Here is a 25,865-nt window from a genome sequence, read left to right as displayed (position 1 = left end):
TATGTAAGGTGTATGAATCATAGAAGTATGAGCTAGGTGATTTGTATGAGCTGATTCTGTTATGATCTGTATGAGCTGTATGAACTGTATGATCTGTATGAACTGTATGTGCTGTATGATCTGTATGAACTGTATGTGCTGTATGAACTGTATGTGCTGTATGATCTGTATGTGCTGTATTTGCTGTATGAACTGTATGTGCTGTATGATCTGTATGTGCTGTATGATCTGTATGTGCTGTATGAACTGTATGTGCTGTATGAACTGTATGTGCTGTATGTGCTGTATGAACTGTATGTGCTGTATGAACTGTATGTGCTGTATGAACTGTATGTGCTGTATGAACTGTATGTGCTTTGTTTAATGGGTTGTAACTGTATAGTGTGCACATAGCTTGAATGAGCTGCACAATCTGTATGCAAGGACTGTAACTTGTTTTGTTTGTTTGTTGTTTAATGCTGCACACAGCAATATTCAAGCTATACAATGGGGGTCTGTAAATAATCAAATCTGGACCAGAAAACCCAGTGATTGACATCATGAGCATCGATCTATGCAATTGGGATACGATGACATGCATCAACCAAGTCAGTGAGCCTGACCACCCGATCCCGTTAGTCGCCTCTTACGACAAGCATAGTCACCTTTCATGACAAGCATGGGTTGCTGAAGACCTATTCTACCCGGGATCTTCATAGGTGAGTGAGGTGAATGAGTAGTTTGAGTTGCATGAGCTGTGTCCATTGGTTAAAAGAATACAAGATGTATAAACTATAGGAGGGGTTGTATAAACTACATGCATGGATTGTAAACATGAGCTGCATAAAACATGCATGAGCTGCAGTATATGAGCTGCATGACCATCACAATACGTGTGCATGAGTAGTATTAGCTGCAGGGGTTAAACAAAAACATTACACGAGGAATGAATTATTTACTGCAACAAAGGTAAAAAATGAGTAAGATTTGACTGTTTGTTGTTTTGTGCCGCTCTCAGCAATATTCCAGCTATAGGACGGCGGTCTGTAAATAATCAAATCTGGACCAGAAAACCCAGTGATTGACATCATGAGCATCGATCTATGCAATTGGGATACGATGACATGCATCAACCAAGTCAGTGAGCCTGACCACCCGATCCCGTTAGTCTCCTCTTACAACAAGCATAGTCACCTTTTATGACAAGCATGGGTTGCTGAAGACCTATTCTACCCCAGATCGGGTCCCATGAGTAAACAGTGGCAATGAATAGTACATTCTGTTATTAAAATCTTTGTTATCTAATTTACAACTGCAACATATGCTCTTGTTATTTAAGCTGAATTATTATTAATTAGCATGTCTTGGGCCACCCTTTAAGACCTGTATGACTACCACTAATAAAAGACTGGAAACAAGAGCAGACTTTAACACACGTCAAAGAATATTTAGTGTCCATTTCTACATATCTACATATTAATAAGAAAATACAAAGACAAAGTAAGCATCTACATCTCAAAATAAAACTTACCTCACACGAAGCAGAACATTTCCGCCCCAAATCAAATCAATCCAAACTACAAAATGTCTAACACAACAATTTCCCACCCATCCCAATATCCTTCACTTCAACAAATCAAAATCCAAACTTGTTGCACAAATTGATTCTACGCCGCCGTTCATCTTCCGAGCCTGCCGTCAAGCGATGCCCCTCATAGCCTGTAGGGCTTGTCTCGTTGTACACTCTCCCATGGCCAATAATAAAGTGTTCTCCAAGAAGCAAGTGATTTAGATAAATATCATAGATTGGGGGGCAAGTAACAGTCGTCCTACAAACTGGAGGCAAGGCTTGGTCATGAAGTCGGAATCAATATTCCAGGATATAAACAGGATTCTTCATATAAACCTTGGCACTTTTTGAACATTCTTTTAGATTTTATTCCAACCCTGATTTTTTGTCGTAATTTCCTGTGGCCAGTTTATTAAAAAAGGTCCAAATAAATCTATGTTCTGTCTGCAAATTGCCATATTGGGTAATGTTAATGCCCTTCTGGGAAATCACACAAGGTGTTTTTTTGTTTGTCTGACATGAGATCATCATGGAAGAGTGGGCTCAGACATATTTACTAGGTACAATGCATGGGAGCAATGTGGGGAGGGAGTTTGACACCGCAGTCTGTAACATCTCCACACAGCATCAGATGTCAGGGTATGAACACACGCTATACCAGCCAGGGCCCACTTACACAAAGTGATTTTAGTGTAATGGCTATCGTAGGTAAAGAATGATGCTATATCAGCCAGGGCCCACTTACACAAAGTGATCTTAGTGTTGTGGTTATTGTAGGTAAAGAATGATGCTATATCAAGCAGGGCCCACTTACACAAAGTGATCTTAGTGTTGTGGTTATTGTAGGTAAAGAATGATGCTATATCAAGCAGGGCCCACTTACACAAAGTGATCTTAGTGTTATTGCTATTGTAGGTAAAGAATGATGCTATATCAAGCAGGGCCCACTTACACAAAGTGATTTTAGTGCTACGACTATCAAAAGTAAAGTACAGTAAACTGTGTTTATAACGAACATGCTTAAAAATAACTGCCAGATATAACAATCTGTTTTTGGTCCCGGCCATTAGCTTTATATATGCTGTATATATATGCTCCTAAAGAACTACGGTTACAACAAACTAAATATGGGGTCCCTTTGAATAGGTCATCTTGGGATTTCATTTCCGTTCTAAGTCTGTTATCTTCAGACAGTCAGGGTCATACATGTCATATGCCTTTCACTATCACAGTGTCGATTTAACAACAGGGCTTACTCCTTTTAAAAATTTCCTGGCCCTTTTCCAAACTAACTGGCCTACCACTGGCCTACAACCGGCCTACAACCGGCCACAACCTGAGTTTGTGTAAACCACCTAGCATGGATCAGAAATTTTTATAACTCCTCATTATAACGCCTTTTCCTGGCCTGGGAGGTCTGTGTTAAATCTTGGCTTCCATTTGCCTCATTGCGTGGTGACTTATGAGACAAACTTTACTAAATGGCAGTCAGTAGTCATACAATCAAGATGATCGACATATATCTTTCTTTCAGTTAACCATTCACACGACCTCATCTCCACTAAAACATTTTTATCAAGCAGTGTCCAATTAAAAAAATTGAACATACACGGAAAAGGGGTGAAACTTTGACCAGCCGGGCAGGCCATTCTACTTCAGTACTTGACGTTTCAGCAAGCCCTTCATAATTTTAACTGGCCACAGGCCAATAGGCCAGCAGTTAAATCCACAATGCTATCTTGTTTAACGCTGCACTTAGCAATATTCCAGCTATATGACGGCGGTCTGTAAATAATCGAGTCTGGATCAGACAATCAAGTGATTGACATCATGATCACCGATGTACGCAATTGGGATTCAATGACATGCATCAACCAAGTCAGTGAGCCTGACCACCCAATCCGCTAGTCGCCTCTTATGACAAGCACAGTTGTCTTTTACAGCAAGAATGGGTTGCTGAAGACATATTCTTCCCTGGATCTTCACGAGTCTCACTACTATGCCTATCACTATCAATACTATGTTATTTTCAACTACTCCTGTCCGTCCCACTGAATTAAAAGTTTATGAGTCTACCTACACAGTCATTTAAACTGCAGACAAGAAGATATCATGCTATAAAAGTACATTAGAAAAAGTCTATTTGTGTCAAGTCTATTTCTACCATGCTCCACTTCTACTACTTCAGCTCCATCACTTACCACAGGGTGGTTGTTTGCCTTCAGAATGAAAAGCACATCCCAAAAATACACAAAGTGGAAAAGAGTGACAAAACAGCACAAAAAGTATATCTGAGCATGACAGCCATTTCAATATCAGAGACACATGGCTCTCATCGCTCCCTGTAGAAAGACCTTCTTCAGTCTCATTGAAATCATATCTTTTTGCTCACTGCCGCTAAACAAAGATCTGAGGATAGCCAATTACAGGTCATGTCAGTACAACCTTTTGCGAAGTTTGACCGACCAATGAAATGACGAACAGGAATTCAACATTATCCACTCTTGAGCTTTACGGTACAGCTTTCAGATTACACTTTGAAAGACAGTTTGAGAAACTGAACAAAAGAACATTCTTGAATGTCCAATAGATGGCCGAGAATATATGGCAGTACTTACCACAGGATATGGAAAGGCTCTTCCGTTTCAAATGTCTTACTAAGCCTGTCATTTCCATGTCGAGTATGGATGTGATGATTTTGCCAATGTATCGATGCATGGACATAATATTCTCAGACAATTCGCATGGGCAGATACATTTTTTTTTCAAAGGGGGAATGCACAATTAAGATCTATTTATTGTCTTTGGTGGTAATTTATACAGAAATAAAGATTTTTTTTCGAAATAAAAAGGGGGGTGCGCACCCCCCTCTGTATCCGCCCATGATTCGATATGCGATACACACTTATTTGTTTGGATTCCTATTTTAATCCTGTATTGTTTCCCACATGGTACATTTAAAACAGCAATGGAATGACTTTGTTGTCCTACCTACATAAAAATTAAAATTAATGTTTTGCGATACGTATTGTATTAGGTAATAGTCATATTGTGATATTCCTAATATCTAGTAGGTGGAGTCGTACAGGCCCTAGCTGTCTTTTAGAATGCCCTGTGTTAATGTTTTCTCAGACTTTCACTTTCGCGATCCCATAATTAATGCTCTGATTGGTCGGATGAAAGGTTGTTCTGACGTGACCTGTAATGGGATATCCATAAATTTTTGTGGAGCAGTAGTGAGTGAGTGAGTGAGTGAGTTGGGTTTAGCGCCGCTTTTAATAATATTCCAGTTATATCGCGGCGTGTCAGCTTAATGTGGGAGGAAAGCCCGAAGTGATGCAGGTCTCAGACGTTTACCACTTCGGTGAAACCAACGAGCACGGGTATAGTGCTGACAAACCTAGAAACATAATCGGGGCGAACCGGGATTCAAACCCACAATCATAGGTTTCTGGCAGGCCAACGTCTGAGACCTGCATCACTTAGGGCTTTCCTCCCACATTAAGCTGACACGCCACGATATAACTGGAATACTGTTAAAAGAGGCGTTAAACCAAACTCACTCATTCTAAATACACAGAAAACTAAGTTTTACCTTCTGAATGATGGTTATTTGAAGGCTATTTTTAACTCTACTTTACACAGATCTTCACAACATATTGTAAGTGAGTGAGTGAGTGTGGTTTTACGCCGCTTTTAGCAATATTCCAGCAATATTGCAGTGGGGGACACCATGTGTTGGGCTTCACACACTGTACCCATGTCGAGAATCGAACCCGGGTCTTCGGGGTGACAAGCGAATGCTTTAACCACTAGGCTACCCAACCGGCCCAGGTTGTCAGAAGAACTGAATAAACACTTGAACAGTTTCAGGGGATGAAGACCAAAGTTGCAAGAAATAATAAAATATTTACTGAGTTATTCATCCTATTTTGTTGTACTACTCAGAACACTAGCGAAAACCTGATTTCACTAGTCCTCAGAGTTTGAAGCTAGTCCTCTTGAATGAGACAAAAACATTTAGATTTCCAATCAGTTTGTAGAAAAAGAATTATAGCCCTCAAATGCTACAAGTCAGTGAGGACCACCATCTTTGGATTTTCATTTGCCCTCAGCAAAATTTAGTGGTCTTGATCTAACAGACAAGCGTGAATTTCAAATTATGCAAATGCAGGAACAATCTGCTGTTTACTTACTGGGGTCCCCACTGCCTCAGTCTTTCATCTGCTAAATGATTTACCAATACCCAGTTATATGTTTTGGACATGGATTAGCTGGTAAACTTGAAAATCAAACCCTTATGTTTCTATGCGCTCAAACTGTGTGGGGAAACAGCCAGCCTTGTTCGCCCCTTAAAAGCTGCAGCAGATTCGGAAACACTTTCAAGGAACATTATAGAAATCATTTCAGGAAAGAATTCATGCCTGTCTCTCTTTCCAACTAACTGCGAGAGCAAACAGAGGAACTGTTTAATCACCTACCTGCTTTTGCTTGTGGGAGTCGGAAAGCCTTCGGCCGATCAAATCTGGCTCTGGTGGAGACTTTATCCTTTGTGTCCCAAACACGGAGTTCAAGCTTGTGGTTAAACATCTTGAGAAGCACATCCGTTGTCACTGTCACAATGTGTCTGTGGAAGTAAACATGGTAATTTTACCTCATTGTTCTTAAGGCTCGTTTACAAACAACTAGCATGATCGATGGGGAGAGTCATACACTGTGATGAAATAATTGAAAATAATTGCTCACGGAGGCACGAAAGGCCAGGAGAAATGAATGTTTATCATAGCAATTACACCCGCAAAATCAATAGCTGTCGGTATTCATAGTTGTTGTGTGAAGCCTGGCTCTCTGATATGACACAATATCAGTCAGAAGAAGGGAATAGCCATCGCTACTGCAATAGGATAGGCAGAAAGTCACTTCCAAAGTCTCGGCTTTTAAGGAAGTCCGTCCCATGGGACAATGGATCAGCTCAGCAAAATCAGACAATGTAGAATGGACGTCGGTTTGGGAGAAAACAAATCCCTTATCACAGCTTGTATAATTTCACCCATAGTAATTTAATTTTTGCAATAAATTTGATGGTATTTATAGATTCCATTAAGACGGACGGTGATTAAAGCCAACAGCTACTGTCTCTCCCAACCATGTAGGTTATTAACAACTTAAATCTAATATAAAGCTCCAATAGCTTTCCTCATCTCAATTTCAGCGACTGTGGCTAATTATGTTACTCCTACGGTCTAATTACATCTAGTTTGCATCTAGACAGGGCGGACTTCTGCACTGTTTAACTGTCAGCATTTTCCAAAAGAAAACTGTACCTAAAATTCCATTATCTGAGAATTTACCACAAAACTGTTAAAGAAAATCCCAGTTAGATAAGCCTTACGACCACCATCCAATAATGTCAAAGGTAAATGAAGGTCAGTGTAGAAAAAGATCCTACAATGGATCCCGAAAAAATGCAATCAGATAAAAGTTGAACATAGTCCAATTTTGCTTTCATCTGATGGTGTACATTAGTATTGATTATTGTCAGAACTCCCCAAGTGACTGCAATAGAGTCATAAATTGGATGAAATGTTTACTTGTATCAAACATCTCGGTTACAGAGACTAACGTAGTCATGTTCCGTGATGACAGATAGGCCCCACACAGGCTGAGACATGGCTGATTCAGAAAGGAAATTGATATCCATATATTTTTTTATTTTTTCCCACTCCACATGGATTAATAATCTTCACATCAGACTTTTCATAGACACTTATTTTGTTGTATTGGGAATCACTTCATTCCGTTTCAGTTCTGTTCAGTCCCAGTGCATGTACCGGCACCTCCCTGGTGGTGGCAATGGGGCTTTCATTTTGATTATTTTAGTTGACTAAAACTGTTTTCTAAGCAGGTTCATGTTTTTTTTGTCCTTGTGTCATCAAACATTTATAGATCGGTTTTAATATAGTACTGTACATCTGTCTAAAAAGTCCTATTTTCATATTTTTCATATTTTTCATATTTCATCTCATTTGGAATCAAATATCGTGGAAAACATCTTCAAATGACTACTTCATTATAATCAGGTGCAGTTAAGCTGTCATTGGAGTTTCAGATGTCATCACACTTTTTACCAGGAAATACAAGGTTTGATTGATAAGTTCGAAGCCTCACATAGGGTGAGTGAGTGAGTTGAGTTTAACGCCAATTATGACACATCAGTTAGGATTGATCACTGCTGATTTTCTTTACCAAGTTCGTTAAACAAAGTACCTGTCATTGGCGGCCCAAGGGCAGGCAACTCTATATTATCGTGCTATCACCATTTTGTTTGTGATATGTTGGATTATGTTTGGGATTCTGCATATATAATTAGTATTCATGCGACCTAGGTTGGGTCAAAGGACATTGTCCAAACAAGTGGATTCTTTTCTAACCAATTTCGAATGGAGGAAGGGGCACTTATTTAACACATTTCACTTTTATACTATTTACATACAGGAATAGCTAACAGGCTTTCAGATCGATTCATTTCCTAGGACACTGACTAGTTGTAATCCAATTGACCTATCAAAGGTTGATAAAGTCTTGAAAATTGGATGGTTAAGTTTAGGAATGCATTGTGGAATTAGTGGCAGAAAACAAGCATAGTCACAATGTCATTATAACTGTCAAGTTTGAGATATATAGAATACTAAACGAGCTCCCATGTAATACCAATTTTATGAAACGAGTGAATAGTTCTGGTATGTGACGAGCGAAAGCGAGTCAGATACCACAACTATTCACGAGTTTCATAAAATTGGTTTTACACGAGAGCGAGTTCAGTATTTTATTTATTACTTGTCATTTATAATGTTTTTAGAATTATACTGTTGAGTGTAAATAGGCTGACACCTACATGATCCATGGCATAATGCAATTGAGTTTAACAGAATAATACTTCAAACACGTCAAAAGTTGAAACATATGAATTTAATATCATACAATGGTCCACCTTTAGATTTCAGGCGTTCGTCCCACAAAATTATCGTAGTGCTAAGGCTATCACAACTCACATAATTTAACTTAGACTAACGACTGTCGTTGCGCTACCGTACGATCGCCTTGTGGAACGGGGCCTTGCACCTCAAAGTTTACAATCACGTCACAATACCCGATGACGTAATTTGTGGAATTTTGTTGCAAGATCCATCGGCGAAACAATGCCATGTGACGTCAGCCTAGCAACAAGGTTGCTGGGGTCATCGAGTGTGCTTAAGCTCCCCTCAGGGATCTATCATCTCCACACACAATGTCATTGAATACGCCAAGAGATGTTGAGAGCTTTCAATATTTGTTCGTGAAACGGGTTCCGAGAGTACATAAGCACGTGTTTTGGTATTACACAATGTGTAATAAAGCTGTATGTTTATTAAACGGGTGATCTCTTCACGGGCAAGTAATAAATAAGGTTACCAGACATGACTGTTTCCAGTTACAGATTTCTTGAGAGGAAGATAGCTCAATTGTGATCACTCATCAGGAAATCATGATTAACAACAAGATAGCAAAGAACATGCGAGTCTATCAGTAGTCTAAAAGCCACCTTGTTTTCTTTTACAAAAGCTTTGAACAGTATTCCAGTTACTGTATTTGGCAATATTTCTTAATATAATCAGCACCCCTTCCGATTGATCAATGTACAAAAGATTTATATATTCGCATATAATACGCATTCATGTGTTATATGCATCCTGAATTATGGGCAATTAAATTCTGGAAAAATATATATGTCGTATATAAACATTTCAGGCTGTCAGCATTAACCACAAAAATTATCTTTCAACTCTGTTTTTTCCACCAAAATTATATTCTAATAAGAGCCCCCTATTTCTAATTTTGAGAGCGTCCTGGGCGCTTATTACGTCAAATACGGTATATCACAGTGTGTCGGCTTACTGTGGAAGTGAGGGGGCACGGGTGGCCCAGTCGTCTAAGGCGCCGCGATTCGCTGTGCAGAGTTGTTTGTTAGCACCATACCCGTGCTCGTGGGTTTCACCGAAGTAGTAAACGTCTGAGACCTGCATCACTTCGGACTTTCCTCCCACATTAAGCTGACACGCTGTGATATAACAGGAATAATGTTAAAAGCGGCGTTAAACCCAACTCACTCACACTCACACTACTGTGGAAGTGAAGCACCAAGTGAAGCAATGACATTTGGTTGGTTGGTTGGTTGGTTGTTTAACGCCGCACTCAGCAATATTCCAGCTATATGACGGCACCACATTGGAGAGACGCATAAGCATGGGTGCTGACAAACCTTGGAACATCAAATGTGGGATTCAAACTCATAATCATCAGATTCTGGCACAGATTCTTTTTGTGGAAGCTGGTTAGATCACTGACTTCGTGTGATTGTGATTAGGTGCCTCACTCTGGCAGTGTGGGTTCAAATCCCGGGTGGGACCAAGAAACGTTCTTCAATCTGTACTTTAATAAGAAAGTGTTTTTCCCCCAAATAAAACTTGTTATGATAGTAGTGCTTGATCTGTTTACCCTTTCAGTTGTTTCAAGCACAGCTAACAGATGATTGATGCACACATGCCACAAACTCTCTTGGACATTTGGTACTGGTGGACTCAAGATAAGCCCATTTCAAACCCACACTAAGTGGCATAGCTAGCAAAGTATACTGTCTTGAGATTGCCTAGGTGAATCATCACGTAAATTGGATTCGGACCTACCACCATATGATGGTGAGCATGATAGGATTCGGTCTTCATTATCAGGCCCTGCATGAGGAAGGGTTTTCTCACTTTGAATCACACCTAAAATTATCATCATGGGTAATCAAGAGAGAATTGTACCTGAATCCCATGTTTGTTTCCCTGGACCCCCTGTTTTTTTCCCTGAATCCCCTATTTGTTTCCCCGAATCCCATTTATTTCCCTGAATCCCCTATTTGTTTTCCTGAATCCGGTTTGTTTCCCCGAATCCCCTATTTGTTTCCCTGAATCCCATTTGTTTCCCTGAATGACCTACTTGTTTCCCTGAATCCCCTGTTTGCTTCCTTGAATCCCCAATTTGATTCCGTGAATCCCCTGTTTGCTTCCTTGAATCCCCTGTTTGTTTCCCTGAATCCCCTGTTTGTTTCCTTGAATCCCCTATTTGTTTCCCTGAATCTCCTATTTGTTTCCCCGGATCCAGTTTGTTTCCCTGAATCCCGTTTGTTTCCCTGAACGACCTACTTGTTTCCCTGAATCCCCTGTTTGTTTCCCTGAATCCCCTGTTTGATTCCCTGAAATCACTGAAGGGATATGATGTAATTTTTTTCTGTGGAAGACAATCACATTTTTATTGCAAATGTAGCAATTATGTATGTGCTGGTGACGTGCTTCATTCGGATTTGCTTGATAGACAGGGTATATAAATAAGCATCGATTTTTTAAGGCTTGTACAGAGGGAGTCGCCTTATATGTTGGGTCACTTTATAGAGGGCAATATAAAGTTAGTGAGAGATCTCTAGAATAAAGATTTATGCCACCGTTAGCAACATTGCAGCAATATAATATCTGGGACACCAAAAACGGGTTCACAAATTGTACCCATGTGGGCATTTGAACCCAGACTGCAGCGTGACAAGCGAACGCTTTAACCACTCGACTACCCCCAGCCACTATAAACAACTGGAAAAAGATACCAGATACCAACAGACCCCAGGAATTAATCCTTGGGATTTCCACTGAGCAATTAAATTGAGTCATAGTAGGAAGTTAAAAGGTGCAAGTTCTGAAAGTAGGTTCATGGTATTAACTCCATTATCTTTGTCATACCACATGCCAGGCAGTCACTGCAGCGTGTAGAGTTGCTCAATTACCCATGCACTGTGGAACATCAAACTCAAAGTACTTTCAGCTACTAAAACGCACATTAATTCCATTCATACTACACAAGAACACTAAATGAGTGTTGTTATATTTGAGGGTACATTACCATGATTACATTCACTGGTATGAAACATTTGTATTAAAATGAGACAGGGACAAAACAGTGCAGTGTGACGTGGTGCGTGAGGTGAGGTGAGGTGAGGTGAGGTGAGGTGAGGTGAGGTGAGGTGAGGTGAGGTGAGGTGAGGTGAGGTGAGGTGAGGTAGGTGAGTGAGTGAGTGAGTGAGTGAGTGAGTGAGTGAGTGAGTGAGGTGATGTGAGGTGAGTGTGGGTGTGGGTGAGTGAGTGAGTGAGTGAGTGAGTGAGTGAGTGAGTGAGTGAGTGAGTGAGTGAGTGAGGTTTTACGCCGCTTGTAGCAATATTCCAGCAATATCACGGCGAGGGACACCAGAAATGGGTTTCACACATTGTACCCATGGGAATCGAACTCAGGTCTTCAGTGTGACGAGCCAACGCTTTAACCAATAGGCTACCCCAATGCACCCGAAAAAAATGACACAAAGGCTACTTGGTAAACAGTTATTGCAAGTTTTATTTTGGGCTCTTTTGTGCTATTTATATATTCTGTTAAATAGGTTTGCCTGCAGAAGCACATCTAGCGACAAACTCTTTTGAATGGGTACGACAGTAGTATCAAGAGCTTTGAGTTGGTTGTGGAGCATCTGAGTTGGGAGTATGTTTTGATGGTATGTTTTTTTATAATCACTGTGCAACTTGTTTTTACTGATTTGTGAATATAGATATCATGTTGTTTTCTTATCAAAAACCAATTTTTATCCATATTTGGTCAAAAATATTTTAGAAAGTTAAATACTATAAATTATTTTTTCTTCAAAACTGTTAACACAGTGAATGATTGCCCATATTGGAAAGTGATTTATTGCAGCAGGAAGGGACTGGTCATTTATCACAGGGGGTTTGGGGCAGGTGGGATTGGTCATATTTTTCTTGAGACACATGTAATTAGGTAAATTTTCCTCGTCATAATTTTTATTTGTTCATTCTTGGGATGTCACACATTTTATATCAGACTTGAGTATCGAGGTTTAGAAGGAGGAATACTTTGAGAAAACAATATCTTAAATGTGTATATATGTTCTGAAGAAAATATGAAAGATTATTTCACATATAGATAGATTATATTAGTGGTAAATAAATGTTCTATCTACTGTATTTGTCTGTAACAACAGCTGGTGGTTCCCAGAACATAAGGATGATCAAGCAATATGCTAGAGTTAGTGCATAGGGGCATATGCCACTTTGTTTGTTTGTTGATTAATGTCGCACTCCAGCAATATGACAGTGGTTGTAAATAATCGAGTCTGGACCAGACAATTCAGTGATTGATATCATGAGCATAGATCCATGCATGACATGCATCAACCAAGTCAGTGAGGCTGACAACCCAATCCCGTTAGTCGCCTAATGCCACTTTGAGGAAATAAGGATTTATTTGAGGCTAAAAATAAAAAAAATAATAGCCTTGGTTCTCAGGCACTGCCCACATCATCATAAAGTTGCACGTTTCGTTTTGGTTTCCATTTTCCATTTTTTGTGTGCATTGTGTTTAAGTATTCAGATTTTTATATTTTTTTGAAAATGGAAATAAAAACAAAAAGTGCAGCAGACTTTATGATGATGTGGGTGGTGGTCTGAGAACCAAGACTATTATTTTTTTTAGCCTGCGTCAACAACATATTTATCATGTTTAGAATAAGAAATTATTTAAGTTTTGGTTTGGTTTGGTTTGGTTGTTGTTTAACGCCGCACTCAGCAATATTCCAGCTATATGATGTCGGTCTGTAAATTATCGAGTCTGGGACAGACGATCCAGTGATTGACATCATGAACATCGATCCACGCAATTGGGATTGATGACATGCTTCAACCAAGTCAGCGAGCCTGACCACCCGATCCCGGTAGTCGCCTTTAACGGCAAGCATGGGTTGCTGAAGGCCTATTCTACCTCGGATCTTCACGGGTCATAGGTCATGTTGAGTAAACAACATATCTAAAATAAAGACTTATTTGAGTAAACAATATATTTTGGGTAAATAATGTTGTGAAAAAGAACATATATATATTTGAGGATGTTGAGCAAAGAACATTATAATCATGATTATGATAAGAAGTTATTTGAATAAACTATCTTTTGATTAAGGAATTACTTTAGTAAATGATATCTTAAAAATGAGGAATAAGTTTAATTACTTAGGTAAACAAAATGTTTAGAAAAAGGAAAGACTGATTCAACAAAATGTTTAGAACGAACAACATTTAGCTTTAAGTGGACTGACAGGGATTCTGGGTTAAAATTGGTCCCCAGCATCCTATGCTTGTAAGAGGTGGCTATATGAATGGTGTCTTTAGTTGATGTATACGGTGTCATATTAGGTTAGCGCCCAATAGTTTTCTGCTAACCTGTTATGACACTGTATACGGCAACTAAAGACACCATAACAAATTTATTATGCTGAAAAATTTACACTATTAGGTATCTTTGTCGCACGTCATGTCAAAACTCAAAACTTAACACTTACAAGCCGTTAAGGGTCAAAGGGTCAAAGGGTCAAAGGGAGACTACTCTTCAAACTTTGGTGATAATTTTAACTTTATATAATCTTGTTAAAGTCACGAAGGTGATCCAAAAAACATGAACGTCCTTGCACATCAAAATTAATGATATTAAAAAACAAAAGTGTCGAATACCAAATTTCTGTACCAGAATTTCATGTGAAAAATATTTGAGGTGGGTGTTGAAAAATCCAAGATGGCTGTTACTGACGGTGGTATACGATCTCATATTAGGTCAGTATCAACCATCTTGGATTTTTACTGACGGTATACGGGCTCATGTGGGGTCAGTAGTTCTGCTCTCTGATTGGTCAATCTCACTTTGAGGCATAATAATAAGGAGTGTGCGGTGTTAAATAACAAACAGAGCTGTGAGAGACTACTTACGTGTTGGCCCAGGCCACCCACGTGACGTCTCCATCCTGCCACGTCTTGATGACCCTGGGGTCATGTCTCTCCATGTAGATCTTGGCTGCCATGCCGTACGTGACGATATCGGTTTTGGTGAGTTCCTCTTCACCTGGAAGCAGGTAGTATTCTATGTGGTAGTAGTTCTGGGCCCGTGGCGCCTCAAACACTCGCTTCTTCCTCTTCAGCATCTCCTTGACGTCAGGCTGACAATCATCATCCACTGCAAGTCACAATTAGACTGTGTAACTGCAAGCTTGCTCATCCTCGATTATCCAGTGTATTATAATATTCTCCATTCTGTTATCACATACCTCGGACCCACTGGCAACCATTGTTGTTTATTTGTTGTTTAATGCCACACTCAGCAAAATCCCAGCTATATCCTTCTACACAATTGGGATACGATAACATGTATCAACCGAGTCAGCGAGCCTCACCACCCGATCTCGTTAGTCAACTCTTATGACAAGCATAGATGCATCTTATGGCAAGAATGGGGATCTGAAGACCTCTTCCACCCCGGATCTTCACAGGTGTTATCTAACCAGGATTGGGACCATAGCCATTAGGGTTGGGAAATGGACCAGAAAGTGTGATTGCGATATATTGCAATCTTTCAAAAACATATTGCAATATTATTGCAATATATTGGGAAATCATTTCTACCAAGAGAAAAGCTTTTTTTCATATCCCTTTGACAAATATTAATATGAAAGCTGCAATGTTAACAATTTGGTCAAAATTATGAACCAATTTAATAAATTGTACTATTATTTTTATCTACAATCAAATAAAGAGTATGAAGCATTTGTTTTGTCTTTGTTTTGATTTAATAAGATCAGACTATACATCATGGCATATACATGTCAGTCACAGTCTCCAACCTTTTTCAATCAAATTTGAATAAACTTAACTCTCTGAAACAGTTTGAAAAACAATGAAACATTAACATTAACATAAATTTGATAAGAATTATACATCATGACAAATTCCATCAGTCATTGTCTCTCATCAAACATTGTGAAAAAAATTACACTCAATGTCAAAAGATTTTCCCTTTTTGTTCGGCACGATGTCATAGGTGTCCGCCATGTTGGATAAACAATCAAGGGAAGTAACTCTAGTTCCAAGTTGTCAGCAACGTTCTTTCCCGATGATTTCCGATTGTAAAATACATATTTTTATCAGGTGGTGTTCAAATAATGAGGGAAAAATCGCGATATGTATCGTGATGAATTTGTATTGCAATATACCGGTATACCAATAAAACCGCACATCCCTAATAGCCATGGTTTGAATTCAGTTCAAAAGACACAATGCTAAAAATAGCTGTCCAATCAAACCACATGGTTCTTTCTTGATTAAAACAAGTAGCGTTACAACCAGAAGTTGACTTGCAATGTTTGTGCCATATTAAACAGCTATGGTAGCAACTGGGTCCAGTGGATTTCTCAAACAGAATGGAGATATATAATAGCAGAACAATCAAGTATTGACACATGTTGTATTCTTTGATTTTTCAAGGCTATTTCTGTACTTTTGAAGGACATCAACAGATTGACATAAAACTATATGGGACTGATGATTTGTTTGTTTGTTTGTTTAACACTGCACTCAGCAATATTCCAGCTATATGACAGCGGTCTGTAAATAATCAAGTCTGGACCAGATATTTCAGTGACTGTCATCATGAGCATCGATCCATGTAATTGGGATCGATGACATGCATCAACCAAGTCAGCAAGCCTGACCACCCGATCCCGTTAGTCGCCTTTTACGACAAGCATAGTCGCGAGGAGGTCAGTGTTACATATAAAGTCACCAATGAAATGTAATGGAAATGGATTTCATATTCATTCACCTTCCAGTTAAATATCATTATATTTTCAAAACATAAAAGAATGAAGGAATTAATAGATATAGCTGTTCGTCACTTCGATATCAGCAGCTTTACAGCTATTCGCAGTGAGAAATAGTTAATACAAAATTCCTGCAAAATTGCAGCATGTGCATGTATCAAAAATCGGGGTAACAAATTATTAACAATACTGTGGCGCCATGGTCATTCACTTGAATGGAATTTGGCCCATCGTAAATGGTCTTATTATAATCATAATCATTTTTATAAATATAGAAAGGTAAGATCATTTTTTTCTTGTTTTACAGACTCTCTAACTCACTAAGCCAAAAGGCAGAGACAGAAGAAAAAACCAAATGTTTTAATGGTTAATTTAAGGTTTGTCTGAAAAAAAAGTTTTAAAAAAATAGGCCAGTAATTTGGCATAAAAGTTGCATCACAAAATACTGTCATCAGTGTAATCAATTAAGGTATTTAATGAAACAAAATCCAAAGAAAGTACTTGGGATATATAACAACATGCCTTCTGAGGAAGGAAAGCTTATTACAAGAATTACCTGTCACCAAAATCAAGTAACATCAATAGTGTCTTAAAATAAGGTTGACAAATGAATAGTCTTGAAGATTATTCAACAGTTATCTGTGTTGAAATAGGCTTGAAGCATAAACTTATCAACTTTAAATAGAAAAAAATAAAACATTTCCACTTACCTTTCTTTATCGTCAACAAAAAAAGATTCCTTCCAACAGAATAGACATTAACAATACAAACACTACAACATCACCTGCGTTTGTCAGCCATCAACACACTACAGTGAGAGAGAGGCCCATTATCAGGCAGAATAGCGGGGGTGTTGCAGGAAATGAGAGAGGAAAAAGCTACATATAAACTGACAGAGAGTGTTTAATTATTCATAAATTCAATCTGTTGTAAAGAGTAGAGGTGACACTTGGCATCCTCGCTATGACAACATGTCCTTAAGCATGAAGGCATGATTTCGGTGCCAAATTTACTTAAGACCAAAATATGCTGTCAATATTTTCAATGGAATTTCTGTTTTACTTTCTGTCGCTTTCAAATCAGACAAGATCCTAAAATAATTGTTGTAACGACATGAGTGGTAAAAATTTAATATTCATAAAATTCACTTGCAAAGTGATATTACTAAATACATGCTTGAAGTTATATTCTTGGTTATTACACATTTCCTGCAAAAAGTAGAATATATAAACATATGAATTTAAAAAATTCAGCTCCTTGTAACATGTTTTTTATATAAAAATATAGGCCACTCACACCAATTTTGTAATGTAATCACTTGTTTATATATTATGGAGATTAAGCATTGGAAATAGAGTATTATTTTCTAATTGTAAAATTGTTCTTTTTTTAACATGTTTAACACTATTCAATTTAGATAAAGCTTTATAGTACTACTTTCTGTACATAAGAAATAATAGTAAAGAATGTGCCATGCACTGTGCATAGCAAGGAAGCTTTGAAGACAGCAGATGTGAATGCAAGTACTAAAATACAAAATGTATATCTAAACTATATCACAGAAAACTTGGAATTACAGTTTCTGCTCTATATTTGTGCATCGCAGAACAACCCCAAACTAGTGCAAAGTGGCTAAATGATTAAACTAAAGCCAGATTGAAATCAGAAGAATTATTTTGTTTTTGTTTAATATGTTCAACATTGTTAAAACTTGATATGGAATATATATTTTCGGAACAATATTTTCTTAACCATATTAATATGATCATTCTAAATAATGATTTCTTATGTTTTAACCTATTACCCCATTACCACAGTTACCTAAACAGAAAAAAAAAGCTTTTTTTTTTCGAGGGGAAAATATTCATTACTTCACCGGTCATTAGAATCAACAATACCCAGTGTGTTCTGTCTGTCAGAATTGACATAAAACCCTTTAAATGCCTATTCATAACAGCAAATATATCATATAACATATCTTTGATGCTTGCATGACTGACACATAAAAAAATACTCATATTACAACAACTTTTAATCAATATTCCAAAACCCACTTCACAATAGACCCTCATGATTTGACTCAAGTCTGCAACTTTATCACATATAGATCTCCTAACACACAATACAAGCAAGTGTGATTGCCATCAATCAAAATTAAGCCCTTGATTTTATCAGTATCAAGTGTAAACGATAATTTCAGGGGACTGTAATTCAAGCGTTAACATCAACCACCGAGAAATCACCCACGGACAAGCTGAATGGAAATAGCTGGCAACGGCCGGCAGTCATGCAAGGAATTCCCCCAGCTTAACGGAAGGAAAACGGCTCTGAAAAGCGAAGTCCCTTTAGGCGGAATTGACAGATATCAACATGCAAGCTTTGCGTGAGGATGTTTGCAGTGTAATTGAAAGAAGAAGTGGTATAAATGAGATAGAATGGCAAACTGCAGAGAGTGGGGTGCAGCGACTTAAATACTTAAATATTGTCTGGTTACCCCGAGGTTGGACAGGCGTCCCCTGTCGATGAGATCGTCCAGACTTGTCTTTTACTGCATATTACAGGAGATAGCAATTAAAGAAACAGTCCCTCCCTGACAATGAAATCCCCCACGTTGAACAACGATGACACTTTGTGATCTGTTGTTTTTCACTGACAGATCATGATTTGGTTTCTTTGAAAGTTTATTTACTCGAACATGAACAAGATAAAGGTTATGACTTCATTGTAAACATGTTGCATAGTAAGCCAGGATTCCAAACTAACTGGCAGGCTACTGGAATTTATATGTTTCTTCAAAATGTATTTTCTTAAATTCAAAGGTATTTTAACATTGAACTTTAATACTGCATTCATTGCAATAATCATGATAATGAAAAGCTAAGTATTAAAACCTCTTCTACTTTATTGTTCCTGTTATCAGTGAAATACAAATTAATTCTATAACAACGAATTATTGGTAAATGTATACTTCCAGTTTGGGTTTTTTAATGGACATTTTGGTTGAATATCAGCCTCGGAGGAGATAAAAAAACAAATCCCTGTACCCCATCCAACGAAAGCTTGTAGCATTTTATTATTAATTTACTATTATATTCTATTGTTTAGAATACATTTAAATTTAGATTAAATGAAAGCAGCTTTCAAGGAGCAAATTACATAAGACAGTTTTGTGTAGATCTTTATATATCATACACAGGGATAATTCTAGGATGGTGCCTTGTGCTTTTAGCCTTTAAGTTTGAAAAAAAGGCCCACATTTTCAAATACAATGGGGCAAAACCCTGTCATACATGCATACGGTATGCAAAACCCCTTTTTATTAATAAATGAGTGAGTATGGTTTTATGCCGCTTTTAGCAATATTCCAGCAATATCACGGCGAGGGACACCAGAAATGGGCTTCACACATTGTACCCATGTCGGGAATCAAACCAAGGTCTTCAGCGTGACGGGCGAATGCTTTAACCAGTAGGCTACCCAACCGGCCCTTATTAATAAATGACTGACACAAAGCCATTACCATAATTACTACTTCACTTCAAATTGTGTGATTGGATGATATGAATATATGGTCAATTCATCAGTAACAATTTTAGTCTGTGACATTAGAAATAAACACATTGAATACACAGACATTACATGTCTAACTGGGAGTGAGGCAAAATGGCAAACACTCTCATGTTTGACACTGAATCAAGTTGGACAACCAGTAAATAGGAAAAACAAAATATTTTGAAGATGACAGAAAAGGGAGGGATGAGGTATTACCTCTATCACAGAAATAGTACCACAAAACTACTGTAACAGTATCTGAATACTGTTTGCAGCAGTGCTACAATACTACCACAATATCCGAATGTCATAACCCTGCTACACTGAGCTAACTTCTAACCTTAATCACTGTACAGGCTACTAATGAAATATCTTTGTTTGTTTTGTTTGTTATTTAACACGTCACTCAGAAATATTCCAGCTATATGACGCGATCTGTAAATAATCAAGTCTAGACCAGACAATCCAGTGATTGATATCACGACATCGATCCACGCAATTGAGATACGATGATTCGCATCAACCAAGTCAGCGTGCTTGACCACCCGATCCTGTTAGTCGACTCTTACGACAAGCAAAGTGCCATTTACGGCAAGCATGGGTTGCTGAAGACCTATTCTAGCCCGGATCTAATTAAATATCTACAAAAATACAACATTTGAAGTAAAAATAAAACAGCACAGTTCGTTTTCTGTTTCGAAAGTGACATGATTTATGTTTTTGTAGAAGGAACTAAGGTTCGCTGATTGACCAAGGCAACCTGCCCTCGGCATCCTTCAGGAGGCTAAAAAATGTCCTATTATAAAAAATGTGCCCATATTGTATATGCTATCATTATTCTGACAAGTGTTGAGGAACACTAATCTTTTTCCTGGGTTGAAATATATATACAATTATCACAAGTACCCATACCCTGAAATGTAACATATTCAAAATTGTGAATGACAAGTTTCTTTACGAGGCACTGACCTGTTGGTATCGCCATGGCAACATTAACAGTAAATGTCACTGTATGAGCGTTCGGTCCCGATGCAACTTTCCTCCGTCTTCTCTTTGCCTCAAACACAATCTCTCCACTACTGCTGCTTTTAGGCCGACTAGAGTCGGGAGTTTTAGTGCGGCCAGTTCCTGGCACTGGCTGATATATGAAATCATCAAAAGACTCGGGGTCCAAAAGACTGTTAGAAGTCATGTTACTATAAGTAACCTTTGGCTCCATGCCAACAGTTTCGTTTTTAACAAGTTCATCTTTTTCTTTGGTGTCACTGTCTGACTCTGTACTCTCCTTGCGTGGTGGAGTGGTCAGTGGTCGTCCAGCTGACTGGTCAGGCTGTTTGTCTTCATCCTCCCTGCTGTTTGCGTCTGGACTGGTCTTCTCCCCTGTCTCCATGGTTAGTTGGAACTGACCGTCAAACAATCAGCAGTTACTTCATGCCAGGGTTGCCTAATCAAAGGGAATACATGATAAATGATGATTTAAAACTGACATGATCAATATGTTACCAAAAAAATTGAAATTATCAAATGTAACAATTATTCATAACTGATTAGGCCCCAAAATCTTTTTGCTTGATCTTTTCAAATTGTTAAATTGTTAAGTCCAGATAAGCTTTACATCGTGTGTACAACTGCACCAGAAGAAAAACTTCACAGTATATAAAACATTATCACAACTTTAACAAAATGTTTGTTACAATACAAAAGTAAGTATTCAATCATTGACTGTCACATGAAACAGGCTTTCTGATTGGATGCCTACATAGTGAAAATGGCGCAAACCCGATGTTGTCAATTGTTAGACATTTATATTTAAATGGGGATGCTTGGAAAAGATTCTGTAAATAAAAAAGTAATTACACCTTCATCTACTAGTGAAAGTGGTGCATACACCATTAGACCTTTAGAGTGAGTGATTTGGGTTAAACGCCGCTTTTAACAGTATTCCAGTTATATCATGGCATGTCAGCTTAATGTGAGAGGAAAGCCCCAAGTGATGCAGGTCTCGGACGTTTACCACTTTGGTGAAACCCTTGGTGCTGACAAACCTAGAAACATAATTGGGGCGAATCGGGATTCGAACCCACAATCATAGGTTTCTGGCATGCCCAAGGGACGCAACTCTTCACAGTGAATCACGGCGCCTTAGACGACTGGGCTAAACGTGGCCCCAGACCTTTAGACATCAAATAGTAAGCATAAGTTATGTGGACATGGCAACACGGGGAAGTTATTAGGGATCTAAACATGATGAACACAGTAATAAAAAGTCCATGAAAAAATCTAATGAGGTACTGATGTACCGTGACAGTGTATTTTGTGACACCTTATATTCCACTGTGATTATGAGCATGACAGTGGCCTTCTGTAACCATGGTAACTGTACACTAGGAGTGACAGTCCAAAAAACAATGGTTCTTCAACTGATTCTAAGCCACCAAATCCTCTTGATAAAAAGATGCTTCCTCTTGTCAAAATTTGTAATCCGGTGTCAGGAAAGCTTTTAAAACATTTAACCAAGTCAATGGCTTATATCTTAATTCTTTCCCATAGATGATTTTTTAGCTATTATGGCTAACCGAAATTGTTCAGAGTGTTCAATACGTTTGTAAAAATTATATTTCATGCTGATATTCTATCTACAATCAAGCTGTAAATGTTGGTTGCAAATTCGAAGAGATTTTATTGTTTATGTCCTTATCAGGATATGCAAAGAATTAATATATATATAAACTTGAAATCCATGCTCTGCTCCTTCAGTGATAAGCAGGCACTGGAAATGCATGCATCAGGCTAGCCTGCACCAGCTCTCTAAACACAGGTCTGTATGCATGATTAGACACATTGGGGTACCAGGTTCGAAAGTCTTTGTACTTCAGTTCGATGGCACGGTTAAAATTGTAATCAATTGTAATGGTAATGTCAAGGTTAAATTAGGCTCCAGGTGCCTCAAGGGCACCCTTAGAAATCATATTTTTTTAACAATACCCCCTGACAATGTATATTATATAAAACCATTTTAATAAGTGTGCTAAACACATGGAAAACATTTGAACTTGCTTAACGTATGGTGTGATTCACAAAATAAACTTGGTTGTTTGGAGTGAGTGAATGAGTTGGGTTTAGCGCCGCTTTTAACAGTATTCCAGTTATATCGCGGCGTGTCAGCTTAATGTGGGAGGAAAGCCCGAAGTGATGCAGGTCTCAGACGTTTACCACTTCGGTGAAACCCTCGAGCACAGGTATGGTGCTGACAAACCTAGAAACATAATCGGGGCGCAACGGGATTTGAACCCACAATCATAGGTTTCTGGCGTGCCCAAGGGACACAACTCTGCACAGCGAATCACGGCGCCTTAGACGACTGGGCCACCCGTGCCCCCTGGTTGTTTGGAAATGAAAAATGGGATTATCAATTGCAATGAATGGGGTAAATTGTCCAAATTACAACTGCATATATTCTACTCATGTGAAGTGACATTCAATATTCCACCATGGTTCAATGAGGGATCAAATGCATTCTTTTAATTTGTACAATTAAATTCCAAAGGGCATACCTGAATTTTTTTGAGAGCCCTGTGACACACTTGAAAAAATGATATATTTCTATATCTGGCATATCACATGTTAAATATGAATAGCAAATGAAATTCCCTTGCCGACTGTCATTTTGCATTTCAGGAAGTACTTTCAAGCATTGAATAATAAATGAAAATATTTTGAGTTATCCGATGTTCGTAACAACCGAAAATAATCATTAAAGAAGGAATACACAGAACCAAGCTTTAACTTCAAGACAACCATAAGTAGACATAACAGTGTTTGTTTGTATTTCATGAATGTCTTCCTTCAACACAACATGGCATCCCTGATGCATAAATAATAAAATACTTCAAGAAGAAACTGGGAAAATGCCCCTGGACTGATGCAAAGAAAATTAATGTATTAGATACATATACTTAAAATGATTTAAGTACCGATTCTTTGTGGAGTTTGTATGTTTGATAATGAATGATCCGGCTAACATCCAGGAGAACTGAATTCAAAACATTTAGCAATTGATTAGGATGAATTATTATCAAGCAGAACCTTTTCTCAATAGGCTACTGCCTTCACAAATATATACTAGTAAGAGAAACAACAAGCATGTATTGTCATAACAGAAATTAAGCAAGTTGTCTGCAGATAACACACACACACACACATATATTTATAATACGGATGTGTCTAAAAATCTATTTAAATTCAATAGACCACGGACTTGTATATCTATATAGGTCCGTGAATAGACTAACAAACAGACCATACCAGCTAGGCCTTTTTGCTACACTTGAAGAAAAGTTACAGCACTAGTTTCAGTTTCAAATCGTTTCGAGGTTGCAGAATAATCAGTGACATTAAGTTTTACATTGTTATAATACGCTGTAATCATACATTAAACACTTACAATATAATGACGTCTCGATCGTCCTCCCTGGTTTCTCTCTTGGGACACTAAACTTCCATGACACCTTGCGTTCACAAATCATAAGCCGAAACCTAGGGCCACGTAATTAAGTTCTCAACTATTTCTTTAGCCAATATTTTTTGTACCCTGTAACAAGACATAAAGTGTTATTTAAAGTCATATGTGGTATGTGGAATGTTGTAGATACCTTCTTCGGCGACAATAAAATGAAATTAAGATACCGTTAGCCAGAGTCAAGCAGCGGAGCGATACCGCGGAAGTGATTGGTCCCGTTGCTACAACAGGTGCAAGTAGTGCGAGATCTAGCATGCTGCTAATGTTGTTGTTTGACATTCTAGTCACAAATCATTAACATCTAAGATAAAGGGTCTCGCGACAATGTTATTGTTGTGGAAGAATAACATTTGCAAGCTATTGGTGGAGCTATTGCTGATGTATAATTGCGTGGTGTATGCTTAGATATGGATTCCCGTGTTGCTGTAAATTGTTTGATAAAGTATGGATCTACTGTAAGACAACGGGCTCCAAACAATGATTATACTGACGCTAATTTCGATTTGTTGGTGAAGGTCATGCGTACAGGATGTTTGCTTAACGTAACTATGTGTTAAACTAATAAATTAATGAAGAAGAATTTATATATATTAAGAAATATCTAGGCTAAGAAGAACCACCGTGTGCGACATACGCTTGCAGTCGGAAAGCGCACGTTAAATCTCCAATATAAGTTAGTAAGTAAGTAAGTAAGTTAGAATCAGAGTGTCTAGATCTACTCAAATAAACGATCAGCGCCGATCGAACACTTCTAGTCGACGCTGGTCCATATATTGGCTAAACACGGAATAAGGCCAAGCTATTATTGATGGATATTGAGGACAAAGTTTAAAACAGTAGTTATTATCATTGTTGTTGTTTACAGGTTAAAATAAAAAAATACAGCAAAGGGGGTTTGGGTGATCCTGACACAGTCAGGCTGGGTAGGCTCATCATCAGCTCAGGGCCCTTTTTAGCCCCTAATTAATGCCCAGCGCCAGACAGGGTAACAACAAGAACCATCATTTTACGTCTTTTGGTATGACGCGGCCGAGGATCGAACCCCTGACCATCCTCTCAACCACCAGACCACGACGGCGGTCTGATGATGATGATAATAAAAAAATGATAATAGACAGTAGCAAGAAATAAACTATTTGTTTTAATATACTCCAGGCGGCAGTGAAAACGCATTTATTTGTCAAATCAAATTTGTCCAAGCTTACTCTGCAGATAGACCCTACATAAAGGATACGCAAGTAACTTTTCTGTTCAGAACAGTTTTAAAATAGCGCTATCCGGATGGACTTACTAGTCGAATTAGCTTTAGCCATGTTTAATTACAATGAGAAAATAACAATAAGATTAATATTTAAAACAAGAGCAAAATATGGTATCTCTCTCCCCCCAGTTTAAAATAAAGCTTATGTCCATGCAGCATTCGTTATTAATTCCAGGGGATGAGGCGTATATATATAATGAAATAGTTATTATCC

The 25,865-nt window shown here is 38.2% G+C and overlaps 1 protein-coding gene across 1 annotated transcript in view; it reads right to left on the bottom strand.

Annotated features, from left to right (window-relative positions):
* LOC139445114 (uncharacterized) overlaps nt 1-24,397 on the bottom strand; it is a 61,085-nt gene extending 36,688 nt beyond the window's left edge. Inside the window, exons 1-6 of the mRNA XM_071226209.1 lie at nt 24,316-24,397; nt 20,841-21,315; nt 18,814-18,867; nt 14,437-14,680; nt 6,031-6,176; nt 3,751-3,768 (exon numbers count right to left, since the gene is read on the bottom strand). Of these exons, the coding sequence (XP_071082310.1) occupies nt 3,751-3,768; nt 6,031-6,176; nt 14,437-14,680; nt 18,814-18,867; nt 20,841-21,261 (883 nt within the window). The 5' untranslated portion in view covers nt 21,262-21,315; nt 24,316-24,397. The remainder of the gene's footprint in view (nt 1-3,750; nt 3,769-6,030; nt 6,177-14,436; nt 14,681-18,813; nt 18,868-20,840; nt 21,316-24,315) is intronic.
* Between the last annotated feature and the right edge of the window lie 1,468 nt (nt 24,398-25,865).

Source organism: Haliotis cracherodii, unplaced genomic scaffold (genome assembly GCF_022045235.1).
Source record: "Haliotis cracherodii isolate W230 unplaced genomic scaffold, xgHalCrac1.p SCAF_6, whole genome shotgun sequence".
Lineage (NCBI taxonomy): Eukaryota > Metazoa > Mollusca > Gastropoda > Lepetellida > Haliotidae > Haliotis > Haliotis cracherodii.
The sequence above is the reverse complement of the archived record's forward strand: the minus strand, read 5'-3'. Positions and strand labels throughout refer to the sequence as shown.